Here is a 14692-nt window from a genome sequence, read left to right as displayed (position 1 = left end):
GCCGTCGCTGCGGCCGTAACCGCTGCACCGAGCCGCGTAGCGACCACCGTGCAACCGCTGAGCCGCAGTCACGGTTGGCGCGCGGATACTTTGTTCGCGGCGCGCCACGCCGACCTAACCGAGCTTCTTCTTCCTTTCCCCTTTTTCTCTATCAATCTCCACCAGAAAATACGCACCTTAGATTGTAAATTGTGGTTCCGCGCTCGCATCGACAATCACATTGACAATCCCGCAGCAGTGTCGTTCGGGATATATGTCTGCACCTCAAGCGTGTATTAGGGGTATGCGACACCAACATGTTGTTTCCCTCTTATCCACAGTGCTTATACATATTAAAATTATAAATTATCAACACTGTAAAGTGCAATTATTTCTGTAAAAGTTACATTTTATCGCAGATATATCATTACCGTTAGATCTCTTTAAATATTATTAAAATAATACAAAGCATAATATATAAATAAATTTAAAAGGAATATATCAGAAAGCAAGGAAAACCAGACTCGAAATATTTTGTTAGGAGTCAGTAACACAGCAACAATTATTTCATACAAAGACATATAATTCATTGTATTTTTCATACTAAAAAACACACAACGTAGAAGAAAATTACAGAATTTTCCGCACCTCGGTACTTTTTCTTAGTATGTAATACGAAACTAAAAGTTTTCTTTGCGGCGCCGGATGTCTGTGGTCATTGCGATTCAACCGTGTTATTCAATGGTTGTGTAGTTCCGCTTCGGATACATCTGCAGAAACGTAATTTTGAATACATGGACTACGAGAGTAGTTCCCCAAACTTTCTACATCGTACGTTTCGAGAAAATACAATCTCTGATTGTAATTTGCAGTTGCATATATTCAGCTTACTTCTTTAGCACTGCTTGCTAGTTTAAAATGTATAATATTTGTATGTTATATTATGCACCATTTTTCAGGTAAATTATATTATTTTTCTTTATTTTTTAATTTTTATCGATTATATTCTGATAACGTCATTTTGCAGCGTGAATACAAATAGTAATTTTTCCTAAATTTTAATAACGAGATTAGCTTTAGCTTTAAAATGTACTTTGATTTGTTTCAATATGATTTTTATTTTCAAGATACAGCAATTTAATCTCATTTTCCGTACAAATAGAATTTTTTCCTTTTTCCATGAATTCATTTTCGATGTATATTCCGCTGTACACAAATTGTCTAATTTTAGTTATTACATCACAATTTTAAAAAAAGTAACATCAAAGAATAAAAAATTGCTATTTTAATTTTTGTGTTATGACATCAAATTTTTTGTCACACGAAAGTATCAACTTGTAGCTTTAAAATGCATTTTGGTGCGTTTTTATATAATTTTTCATTTTTGAAATATTTCAATAACAATGCGTGTTACAAGATTTTTTTTCAATTGCTGTATCTCAAAAACAGAAAATGATATCAAAACAAACCAAAATGCATTTTAAAATTATCAGTTAATATTTTTGGATGCTATAAGTAAAATTTAAAAAAATTAACTACAACATCATAAAAACCCTTAAAATCATTTTTTACTCTTTAATGTCATCTTTCTCAAAATTGAGACATGTCAAATTTGACAACAAATTCTTAGTCAGCAAGCAAAAAATTGTTGAAAATGATTAGTTGCATTCATATTGTAAACAAAAGATCAAATTTTGTTAGATAATGTAATCAAGTTTTAAATATATCATCAGTCTAATATGCAACATTGATCAACGTTAAACATTCCATCGTTCTTAGGTCTAAAGTCACCTTAATATTGTCATTTAATATCTTATAATTTGCCTTCTCTTAAATGACTGATATTCAAATTTTGTTAACATGAAACTCATTTAAATTTTATCTGACTGAATATATACGATTAATATTCGCCAATGACTGTTTATTTTCACCTTTTTCGCACTTAAACAGCCTATTTTTGTTAAAACAAATTTGTTTCTATTAAAAAAAATATTACGTAAAAATTTCGCATTGCTTAATTTTTGCACGATAGGGCTAATTAATATAGAATCGACAATCCCTTTTGCTAATTTCTTTACTCTTGGCCAACTTCATTGCATTTTCTCGAATTTCCTCGTCGTGCAGCTAATTAATGTCGACACGAATCGCGACCTATGTTAGAGCTAGTTTATGAACCCGTCGCCGGGGAAGTGCATTGATCCCGCGGATCGTCGGCAAGCAGGCCAACCGATAAATTAGTTGCCAGCAGATATCTCCTTCACTTTTCCTTCGTACAGCGCGGCGTTCGGAAGACGCGCACGCTGCGGCGCGGCACAGCGCGGCGCGGCGCGGCGCGGCGAAGCCGAGCCAAGCGAACGAGCGAGCAAGTGAAGGCGAGGCAGGGCAAGGCAGTCATATTTCAGCCCTTGTTAGGACGAGGGGCCCCTGCCGAGACGAGCCAGGGAGAAAATCTCTTTGACTCGCCGCTCCGTGCCTTAATCCACTGGCGTATACCCTATCTTGCCACCTGCTCTTTCTTCCTTCCTCGTCTCTTCCTTCCCTTTACCCTTTCACATGCGCCTATCTCCTGCTTTCTCTCTTCCTTCCTCACCGTTGTCTCCTTTTTCTTTCTTTCGGACCTACCGACGTAAATTACGGCAGATATTTACGCCGATTTTTTCAGGTCTTTCCTTGCCGCTCTACCCCTCCTTTTACGGATGTTTTGATCTAAATAGAAGTGATATATGCCCACCGTCGTTGATTATTGCCAGACGTTATATTAATTGCTGGATTTAGTCTTAGGAGTATATGCAAATATTTGTTCTCTCCTAGACATGTTGCGATGTATCCAAACGCCTAGGATATAGATAAAATATTTGCCTTAGGATGTTTTGATATCATGTATCGACTTATAGAGTATACTAGTTTCAGAATCAATCTATGATTAGCATATATGGATAAGAAATAACGTTGCCCTATAGATTAAAGTGCATAGAATATTGGACTGTATTCAACCATTATCGTTGGTATAAATCTATTGTGTGCAGAATTCTTTAAAATGTCAAGAGAAAACGGATTTGCTTTTCTTTCATGTATTTTCTATGCATTTTTTAAAGGATTATATATTGCATTAATGAAAAGAAGCATTCAGTCCTAAGTAAATATCACGTTGCATAGAAGTAATCGCAAGAATACAGAGAATATCACGCACCTTGGCTTTTATCTGAACATCACCCGATTGGAGCGGAAACGCACAGCTAAGTCGAAGCTAAGCCGAAGAATGGCAAAGTCCGACATCTATTCCCGTAGACAACTCAATTGCTGGAATCAAACGTATATCTCGTTTCGCCTTCATCCGGACGTATCCTCGCACCGTTAAGGGGACTGATCTACCGGCGAAGCGGCACGAGAAAAGAAAAAAAGACTATAGAAGATTTCATATGCACCGTCATCCGGCAAAAGATACCGAGCCTCTCGCGAGTTGATTCTCGCGCGAAGATCGAGATCTCAATATCCGCGATATACCTATAAACTCATGAACGATAACCTATTACCGTAAGAGTGGCGAGAGAAACATCCAAGAAAGGAAATAACTGACAATTTCTATGTTAAAAGACACGTTTATATACCAATATTCATAGAAAGCAAATAGAAGCAAGTAGAAGCGAAAGATGATTTCCTTGGAGAGTTCGACAACTTTGCACCGATACATTCGAGGTATTATCTTATCTGTGACTCGTGGCAAAGAACGAAGAAAATGTAATACGGTTACACAAGCATAAAACGCTGTTCTTTTATTTTTAAGTCACAGAATGATAATATGATTGTTTCATTGTATTGGTATTAAAATATGTGATAAGCTACTTAAACAACGGAAATAGATCACAGGGCTTTGTTCTCCAGAGAAACATATATTCATGCATATAACGGGGAGGAATTGCGCGCACGTTTTTAATTTAATGTTGAATTTGCATGCTACATTATTCTCTGTTACATGCGACCAGTTGATGAAATCGATGATAATGAAAAATAATAAATATTCATTCTGTAACTGCGGTCTTTTAGTACACACAACGTATCATTAAATCAATTTTACAATTGTTGTATGAGTTAATGAATTCGCCGTAATATAAATCGCGTTGAATACAAAACAGGCAAACGCCATTTCGTAAAATGAACGTAACCGAATTCTTCTTTTTGTAGGGGGGAGGGGAGGTGGGATTCTAATGGAATCTTGATATGTTCAAAATATTCTAAAATACCATGGAAATTGCACCGAATGCCGTTGAAAGTAATTTTGTGTAAAAGTTCGCCCGCAGCAGGTGGGGATGAAAGCCGTTTCGAGAGGATGTAATCTAGCACCCTCGCAGAACTTCTCCTCCTAGTCCCCTCCGTTACTCGCGGAACCGCGCTCGTTAAGTCGCGAGAGCGCGTCGAAAGCTGACGCTTACTTTCGCCAATTCCTCCCGAGGAAGGAGCCGCAGCAACAACCCCGCTGCGCCGCGCCGCGCGGTTATGGTAATGCGTGGTTTGCGGTGCGTGTTAGCCGGCCGGACGGCCCTCGTAATGGTAACGAGACGGTCTCTCACCATCATCATCAACATCCAGACGACGACGAAACGCGATGCGAACGATCAACGACTCTCCGGCCGGCCAGTAAGACGCGCGGCCCTCTTTCAAAGATGCCGACCGCGATCCACTCTCTGGCTATTTTTAACCTGTTTTCGTCTCCCTTATGCATCCCTCTCTGTTTCTCTCTGCCTCTTTCTCTACATCGCGTTTTCTTGCAGCTATATTATTACTAATCAAAAGACAGGCATTTGATATTGTCCAAATCTCTCTGGGACCTTTATTGTGTTTTACGATTGGGAGGGAATAAAATAAAGCCGAAATTTATTATGTTTTGTAACTTGTAAAAAAGATGTGCATGTCTATATAGAAAGACGTTTATGTAAGTTCTACATCTTATACATATCGTACATAGGCATATCATACATAGGTTATATATAATTACAATATATATATGTACAATTTTGTTTAGATTTAAGATAGAGTTATAGCATATTACACAAGCATATAACTCTGTATCTTAATCAATTAATATTTGTATAAAGATGTTAACTTAATCTCACACTCACATACGTAGACGTGGAATTATATATTTTCGTAAATTATAATCTTACTTATTTTCATTATTATTTCACTGTTATTGTATTTTATATGTCATTCCTAAAGTTATATTCTTTCCTGTATGCCCTTAGGGAATTTATGTCCCAAAGTATGAATAAATTGCACCTCTTTCTCTCTCTTTTTCTTTCTTTATTCCTTTCTTTCTCTATCATTCCATGCGTGTGCATTCGCGCACGCCGCATCGGCGGAATGCCACGCATCACCAACCACGAGAATCAGTCAACCTCGAGAGGGAATCAGGTGTGGAACAAATGAATTCGCGACGGGGGAGTCGGATCAGCCAGCTCCTTAATCTCGCGGAAGCAAATGCTTCTTTTGTGAAGGACGGATCCGTAAAGCAGGGCATTGCCGTTCAACGTCATTTCTGCTCCGATGCTAAAGTTTGAGATCATTTACTTACGCGGAAAGATAAAAGGGATCGATGGCCTCTTTATATCTTAAACCGATAGAAATAAAATATCTCAGCTATTTATATTCAGCCTTAAATTAAATATTGTTAAATATAATAAATATCATTATTTGTTGAATATACTGTAAGTTAATTTTTATAAATTCTAAAATTTAAATTTTAAATAGATTAAAATTCTGCTTGTATATGTATCCTATGCGTTAGTATTATTAAAAACTCGTTAATATTCTGTTTATGCATTTTATATATAAACATTTTATTATCTTGTATGATAGGAATATATATCAAATCAAGTAATCTATTATTTTATTTTTATAAAAATTTAAAAAACCATATACACATTAAATCGTTCAAAAATTGAAAAAATGTGTACGCAGAATGGAATCTAATAAAATCTTATCGAGTTGTAAAATCGACAAGAATTATTTAAACAAAAACCGAGATCGAGAATTATAATAGGAAATATTTTAAGTTATCTAATCTATTATAATGAAATTTGTTTTTATTTTATGAAACTGTTATATATGTACTATGTGTGACAAGAAAAGAAACATTTTAAAAAAGATAAATTTCAGTAAAAATGCGATAATCGAATCCGTTTATTTTCCAAAAACGAAGAAGATTATTAAACATAAAAGGACTAATATCGTTTAGGGATAAAAACATAATAATTTTCTAACAAATAGCTTATTTATCTCTGTATCTGCTACAATTGCAAATAATATAATATACATTTATCGATACAATTTCTATAATATTTCTCTAAAAAACTATTAATCATTTGAAATTAAGGATTAAGATGAGTATTTACATTCATATGCAATATTAGAGTAATAGAGAAAAAAGTAAATTTTAATGTTGTCATTTAAAATAAAATTTTCCGACAAAAACTATGAAGAAAAAAATGTATTTGCCGAAGAAAACAACGAATGTTTCTCTGTTTCTCTTCATCACGTACACTAACGATAATAAACTATCGATGGATTTGCGAATCCACTCGGAGCTCGCATGAGTGCGCCGCGCCTCGCCTCACCGTAAAAAGCCGTTCAGATCGCGGCCATTTATCTACGGCGTGATTCATCTCTTTGACTGCGGCGCACGGTATCTTTAAACGTTTTACCTGCTACCGGATTCCCTGCAGCTAGTATACGGTGCGCCGCCGCGCCGGTCCAAGTAACAGCCGTCACTTTGTCGGCCTTTGTCACGGGGATTATGCGCCGGGTGGCAAATTATGACGGACACCTTCACGCCCAGGACACCCTCTAATGCGCCGGCTACGGAGGCAAACAGAAAGAGAAAGAAAGAGTAACAGAGGGAGAAAGAGAGAATTGAGAGTTCTTAATATACCTCAAGTACATGTTTCTTGAAAGAAAGTTTGAAATTATCCATAAGTATTCTTCTAGAGCTTAAAGTAGTAAAACATACTATCGTATCTTAACAATATCATTATATTTCAAAGAAAAATATAAATAAACGATAAATATACAACCAATATAAATAATGTATAAAGAATTATAAATAATAATTATATCAATAAATTGAAAAATTTTCTATCATCAAAAAATCTACCATAATTCATATCGACTTCTATTCATGAAAGTTTCTCATCAATCTTTAATCAATCTTTAATCGGTAATTAAATTATTATACAAGTTTTTTTATTAAATAAAGCACAAAAATTTATTCTACAAACTTAAAAGTATGTGTTTTTAACTTTTTGAATAGATTTTTGACTACTTTAAATAGATGAAACAATGGTCGGACTTAAAATAGCCTTGTTTTTACGGATAAGATGCTGTTTCTCCATTGTATTTCAAAGGTTAAACATATTTTTCCGTTATTTCAATTGCATGTCAATATCAAATTTAAAACGCAATTGTAAACTAGAAAGTAATATCTATCTAATACTAAAAGTAATATCTCAAAACTAATTTAATTGTAAAATTTAATAACGATGCTAAGCATTTTTTAAGAACTAAAGAACTTATTGCAAAAAATATAATTGCAACCAGAGTTCGAATCTGGAACTCTTTCATTTTGCGACAGGTGTCACATCAATTCAACTACCAGAGCATATAATGATATTTTTCATAATAAGGTCTTTACAATTTTTTTAATGCTTACAGCATCTTTATTAAACTTGATAAGTAAATTAATTTTGAGATTATTTCTAGTTTCAGTTTACGATTGCGTTTTAAGTTCGACAACTATATCAATGCAGTATATAGAAATAAAACTTTTATTTCCTATCCATACTTTCTAGTATCTACACAACTTATTATTTTATGTTATTATTTATAAAAAAGTAAAAAGTTAAAACTATAATTAAAATAATAATCAATTCATTAGTAATTTGTCATTTAGCTTTATTCTCTTCTATTTAAAATTGAAAAAAGGTGCATTATACAATAAAAAAACATAATATTAATTTAAGAACATTAAAAAATAATAAATGCCTTGTGTATTGTTAAAAAGTAAAAATGTTTGTATTGTAATATGTTGCTGAATTATAGTTTTGAATACAAGGCGGTTTTTCAGACCTTTTCTTTTAATAGTTCTTGAATACCCTCGCCCAGAGCATAAAACTACCCCTCTGCGACCAGCCTGACACCCCAACGAATTGATTTACGGCATAATAAAGCGGTTAAGCGCAGAGTGGAAGCACCCCCGTTCGAGTCGTCTACTTTATTTATGACCTTCCCGAAAGTTTCGATTCGATGCGGATTCTCGAAATCGCTGCAAGTCCGTCGCTACGCTTTCCCGATAATTTGTGGTTACGCAGAAAGGTACTCGACAGGAAGGGGACATGCCACTTTCGGTCAGCTTTAAAGTTTTACGGTAATAGAGGGGTTGCTATCTACCCCAGGTACTTAACGTCGGCAAACCATGAAACGTTTTTGGTCTTTTATTTTTTAAGAAATCTGGAATCTCGCATTGTTAGTCAAAAACCGTACTTTCTCAACATTTTTTCTGGATTAATTAAAATATGGGCTATAATTTAAAGAAATTTTTTATTGCCCTGCATAAGAAATTACATGAAAAATAGATTTTTTGTCTCTTTGTTTAAAAGTGACTTTGAGTTCAATAAAAACTTGAATAACTTTAATACTATCTAATGCCTAACAAAACATAATATCAGAATAATAACGTCAATTAGAACTGATAAAATGTCAAACATAAAGGTATAAATCGTCTACATCGGTCAACAACGGTGCCTAATAATTTATGTGGATTTTTAATATCTCCTACTTTTGCCTTTCTGTGAAAAAAACTGCAAAGAACTTATTGCGAAAAATAATATTTCAGTCAAAATCAGAATCTCTCTACATTCCGTGTAAGTGTTCTATCAATTCGACTACCGAGACATATAATATTATTCTTGGTAATAATCAATGTAGATCAGAAAACAATAAAAATTGGAATTAAATTTCGAGTAAAATATTGTTTGAGCATTATCTAGTTCTATGAGTTTGAACTACGTAATGCAAAATTATTATTTCAAAAACCAAAAAATGATCTCATTTGATAATATTAAAAAAGAATAATTGTCGAAAAATATCAGTCTGTTGCTTTGAAAATTTAAACGCAGCTGTTTGCGGCGACGACTAATGCGGACGGAAAGACGAAAAAGATGAACTTTTTCTTCTTGTTCCTATTATTCTATACGGAGCGAAACTCAATCCACCGTTTGCGACCTATTATATGCTACGATCATAATTACGTCGCACCAAATTTCTCCTTCAAAACTGATCTCGAGAAAACTCTTTGTCGCCTAATTACTTATAATCTAAAAATTATTAAAATAAATGTTGAAAATCTATTTTGAAATGATAAGTTTTAGATGAAAAAAAATTTTGCTCAATTTTTTTAAGACTACACAGAAAAAAAGGATATTGTTATTTTGACAATACCTTTAGTTTCAAAATGAAAATCTTGCAATAAGATTATATTGCGTTAAATCAAAAAAATTTACTCGAATGAAGATTTATTTTAACATTTTATATAGTTTAATCAAAACAATTATATATTATAAATATGTTATTTAAGAATAATTTTCTTGAATAAAAATGAAAAAATGTTAAATAGAAAACACTGTATTTATGTTGAATAGAAAATACTGTTCAAATCAAAGATTATAATTTTTTTAGAATAAAATTATCAAAATAATATATGTTTGAAATAACAATTATAGTATTAAAATAAAAAAAGACTGTAATATTGTTGAAATTCAAGATTTTCAAATTCTTCTAAGATTATATATTGTTGCGTATATATGAAACAATGAATGCGTTCATATGAATATATAAAAGTTAATTTGACACTTGCTTTTTTTCTGTATACGAATGTAATTATTAAATTATAGAACGTCATCAATATCAAGAGTTTTAATGTATGATCGGTAAACTCATAAGTGTCCGCATTTCTCACGAACCATGATTCTCATGGAAAACCTATCGTTGCGGCTGAATCACGACAGCGTATTTTTCTCGCGACTACGATGCAATGCGAAGGGAAAGGTGAGAGAGGTGAGCTTGTCTCTTTTTTTTGTCATTGTTCCTTACGGAACGAAACCAAATCCGCCGTTTGCGGCCCATCATAATTGCGTCGCAAACAATGTTTCTCCTTTCTATCATCCGCACCGTTGGCGACAGGCTTTCATCTCAAACCGAGATCGAGACCGAGCTTCTGTTTCCGAGGTGTTTCCGGTCCCGACTACCATCCTGATTGCTAGAACTTGATCCTAAGTAGTCGTTTTCGTGAAAAAGGGGCAGAAGGGACTTTGCGGTAAAACGCGCCACCGATGGATATGGTAGCTGGACGCGGGGTAGAGGGTAGAGAGGGAGAGTGGCGCCGTGTAGCTCGCCATCCTCCGTTATCGCTGTTTTTTAAATTATTCCCGCGTTCGCGTTTGTTACGTGTTGGTTCGATCGCCGATATGTTTGTATAAAAACTGGTGAAAAAAAGCCAGGGCCACGCACATGGGACACAAATTCGAGGATATTAATTGTTGAAATAACAATATTAATTGTTGAATAATATTTAAATTGAAATATTTATAAAATACTTTTAAAATATATATTGTGTGCAATAAGAAATTTAGTCGACTGTAATTTTCGATAGAATACATACTCTCTGAGGTACAATCAGTAAATAATCAATGAAGTTAGTAAAAATACATTGATTTTCAATAGTAGATTTATAACTTATCAATCAGTGAAATAAAGATATTGATCTTTCAGTAATGATACATTAATATTGAAGTCAAAATTACTAAATAAAACAGTGAATACTAATTATTATAGTTATAAGTCTACGATTACAAATCAGTGATAATACACTGATTGTCATTTAGAGAGTACAGGATAGGAAAACATAGCCGTATTGAGTTATGGAGATTTCGCGCATGTTTCAGATTATGCCGTATTTAGCGGCGTTGATCCTGACAATAATCGCCGAAGAGAAACCGACGAATACAGTATCCGTTTCCTCGGTTTCCTTGAGTTCGCCGACGGAGTATCAGAGCAATACGATAAGGAAGGTGATGAGCTACTTGGGAAAATACGGGTTAGACGATCAGAGGGCCCTGAAGAGAGTATATCTAAGCAACAGGTCGATCACTTGCAACGATGGATCGCAGGCCGGTTTCTACCTACGAAAGTCCCACGGTTCCAGACGGTGGATCATGTACCTGGAGGGCGGCTGGTATTGCTACGACCACAAGAGCTGTAGGACCAGGTGGATGCGGATGCGGCATCTGATGACGTCAACTCAGTGGCCCGAGACACGCGACGGTGGGTCCTCGATCGCGTATAATTATACGTCGCGCGGAACGAAAACGATTTTCCGCTCGTGCATCCAAGCACCGAAACTCCACGCTGCGTCATAAATTAATTTCCTGGTGATCCTCTGCGGACGCGAGTTTTTGAGCGTCCATATTGCTCCTCGCATGATTTTAATAATACATGCTATACGATGCGAATCAACATATAAGAGTTACGCTTTATTGTGCACAAATGATATTTATTGCAACGCAACGACATTAATCATTTTTTTAATCCAACACAATATATCAGAGATATTCTGAATTTTTCTTTTAACAACATTACTGTTGTTACGAATTTATGTATACATGTAAAAGATATGTACAAGATATAATTATTATTAATTATATCTTTCTCTTACATAATTTCATTAATTAATTAATAATGTTTTTAATTTTTTATCATTAAAAACTATTTACGATTTTTTTTTTCAGTGGGCGGGATGCTCTCGCCGAATCCCGATGAGAATCCATTCTTTTGGGGCACGAATCACGTGTAGGTATTGTCCATCATATAGTCGACCTCGCGTCGCCGCATCACTAGTCACTTACGTCTTTCCGTAACGATGCCGTTGTTATCATTGTGCAGTTTCGTTCCTTATTGCACGAGCGACAGCTGGAGCGGCACTAGGGCCTTCAGGTCTCCGAACGACATGTTCTCCTTCATGGGGGCAGAGATCGTGGCCCAGGTCATTCGAGATTTGGTTCCCCTTGGCCTCGAAAACGCGAGCGCCTTTCTTTTGGCTGGTAGCAGCGCCGGCGGTACCGGTGTTATGCTGAATCTAAATCGCGTTCACAGTCTAATACATCACGAATTAGGTACGACGTCACTGCTTTATTAATTATTGTCCTAATTAATCAATATTATTGATAATTGCCGCAGTTTTCATGCTAATATATGTTTCTCGTTTGACAAACCAATTATAATTAGGAGTGTCAGCACCGACAATGATGGTTATTACGACGGTTATTATTCGTTTTTCCATATATAATCAATAGCGTTGCTTAAACGTAGAAATTACATTTTAATTTGGCTTTTGAATAATTTTCTTATTAACATGAAGATTGAATTACTGTATCATATATAATGCTATTTTTACGTTTTGTAATATCTATAAGTGTTTGAATGTAGATCTCTCAAAATGCTATACACATATACGTATAAAGAATTTTGTTTTAACATTATAAATGAAACGGAATTGTTTATATAATATTACAGAATATTTAACTCAGGTTAACATTGTTCTTCTATATTTGAGTTTGTCAATTTATTTTACTGTTGGACATTTCAGTTTTCTTCGACCATTGCTATCTCATATAATTCATTTATAAAATAATAAGACCTTATTTATTCATTCAGGTTTGAGACACGTTGCTATACGTGGTGTGTCGGACTCCGGATGGTTCCTCGATAGAGCGCCTTACTCTCCGAATGGCCTGTCACCGGTCGATGCGGTACAAAAAGGAATGGAATTATGGAACTCTCGGATGCCTCGTAATTGCGTAATTAAATATCCTAACGAGCCATGGAAATGCTTTTTTGGATATCGCCTTTACCCAACTTTGACCGGTAAGGTTTATCTATTATAGCATGAAAATTTCAGTCTATAACTGCAATAATATTTGGAAAGAGAGAAAGTTTAAATTCTTAGAAAATTCTTTTATTTAACATTTTAGCACCGTTGTTTGTCTTCCAATGGATATTCGATGAGGCCCAAATGAAAGCCTACAACGTCGCTGCCCCAGTGACAAGACAACAATGGGACTATATACATAAGATGGGCGACAGTCTGCGGCAGACGTTTGAAAACGTTACTGCGGTCTTCGCCCCGAGTTGCATTAGTCACAGCGTCCTGACGAAAAGAGATTGGAAGATGATCAAAATAGACGAGGTTTCTTTCGCCCAGGCATTGTTCTGTTGGGATCAAATGCCGATCGGGAATTATCGTAACAACGAACACAACAAGTAAGTAACTAAATGAAATTCATTGGCACGATCGGCCAACTGGAAATATATTCGTTGGTATCGCATTGTTAGAAAAATTATTTGTCCAAGTTCCTTCTCGGATTCACCTTGGTAAATAAATCAATGGTGATCGAGATTAATGACAGCCGAGGCTTCGAAGAGATAATGTTTTTCGTTCTGCTACAGTACTCACTCGCAAATCGAGACCACCCAACCGTGCGGGAAGTCGTTGAAAAAGCTATTGCGTTCTGGTATCAGAAAGGGAAATGGTACCTTGATCGAAGGCGGAAAAAGCAGAGTTGGATCTTCTACGGAAACGCAAAAAGCTCGATTGTCCGCCGTTGGCAAAATGCACGAGAGAAAGCCGGTCTCCGGCTCGGTTCAAGAACGGGAGAATAAGAAGAGGCGAAAGAGGAAACATAAAAGCAGAAGGAGAGAGAGGAAGGAAAGAGAAAGAAGTAAAGAAGAGAGGATGAAGAAAGAGAAACACCAGCGAAGAAAGAACGCTGGTATGGTTTAGCAATGCGTAAACATGTTTTGAACCTTACTCAATAACAGTCGACATTCTTTGAATAGTTTCAACCTGTTTCATACAATTCTATGGATCGATCGAAAACTCATTTGGCACTGCATTTGATTTTGCAATAACATTAATTTATAATACTAATATCTGATTAATTAAAAAAAATTGATTTTTTATGTAATTTGTGTATTGATCAACGATGTTTCAAATTACATCTTTTCGCAGGTCGTCGCAAAGGCGGCAAACAAGTTAATGGCAACAATCATACAGCTATATTTAACGGCATCAGGCCACAGCGATCGGTAATACCGTCATTCAAACGGAAGTGCGTCAAGAACTGCCATTTCCGTATGATCGAGCGCTGCACTTGGCCACAATGTAACCATAGCTGCCCCAAGCTACATAATCCTTTTACGGGCGAGGAAATGGACTTTATTGAACTGCTCAAGAGCTTTGGTCTAGACATGAAAAGTGTCGCGAATGCCCTCGGCATCGATATACATACGTTGAATAGTATGGATCACAATGAATTGCTGAATCTTCTGACACAACGCGCGAACTAACAAGACATTCTGTCGTAATGATTATGCAGAATTCTTCTGCTTGCTTTATTTCTCCGTTGGCACGTCTAGAGTCAGAGCTCAATATTTACGTACAATTTCAAATATATCAAGTAATAACATGGAACGGTTTGTATCAACTATCTCACCGGAATGTTACAGTACTTAAATTAGAAAAGATATATCGCTGATAGAAATTAAAAGTATAGATATTTAAACTTCTAATAAAATAAATTTTAAATGTTCGCGTAGTACAAATAACTCT

At 35.3% G+C, this 14692-nt stretch overlaps 1 protein-coding gene and 1 long non-coding RNA gene across 4 annotated transcripts in view; one reads left to right on the top strand and one right to left on the bottom strand.

Moving 5' to 3' along the window:
• LOC105836681 (palmitoleoyl-protein carboxylesterase NOTUM) overlaps positions 1-14692 on the top strand; it is a 30261-nt gene that overhangs the window by 13559 nt on the left and 2010 nt on the right. The window contains exons 2-8 of one of the 3 annotated variants that reach the window (XR_004962188.1): positions 10971-11349; positions 11814-11874; positions 11968-12197; positions 12739-12948; positions 13056-13344; positions 13531-13853; positions 14093-14556. Coding sequence is in view for 2 of the 3 variants with exons in the window: in XM_012680876.3 (XP_012536330.1) it covers positions 10971-11349; positions 11814-11874; positions 11968-12197; positions 12739-12948; positions 13056-13344; positions 13531-13853; positions 14093-14430 (1830 nt within the window). In the remaining variant the exon portion in view is untranslated. Of the gene's footprint in view, positions 1-10970; positions 11350-11813; positions 11875-11967; positions 12198-12738; positions 12949-13055; positions 13345-13530; positions 13854-14092; positions 14612-14692 lie in introns of those variants that run through there. The other 2 variants (XM_036282809.1, XM_012680876.3) reach the window with 2 other exon arrangements.
• LOC114255532 overlaps positions 970-14692 on the bottom strand; it is a 45454-nt gene continuing 31731 nt past the window's right edge. The window contains exon 3 of the long non-coding RNA XR_004962189.1: positions 970-6831. This is a non-coding gene — a long non-coding RNA (uncharacterized LOC114255532). The remainder of the gene's footprint in view (positions 6832-14692) is intronic.

The sequence above is a fragment of the Monomorium pharaonis genome, chromosome 2 (genome assembly GCF_013373865.1).
Source record: "Monomorium pharaonis isolate MP-MQ-018 chromosome 2, ASM1337386v2, whole genome shotgun sequence".
Taxonomy (NCBI): Eukaryota; Metazoa; Arthropoda; class Insecta; order Hymenoptera; family Formicidae; genus Monomorium; species Monomorium pharaonis.
Note: the sequence above shows the minus strand (reverse complement) of the source record. Positions and strands in the feature narration are given on the sequence as shown.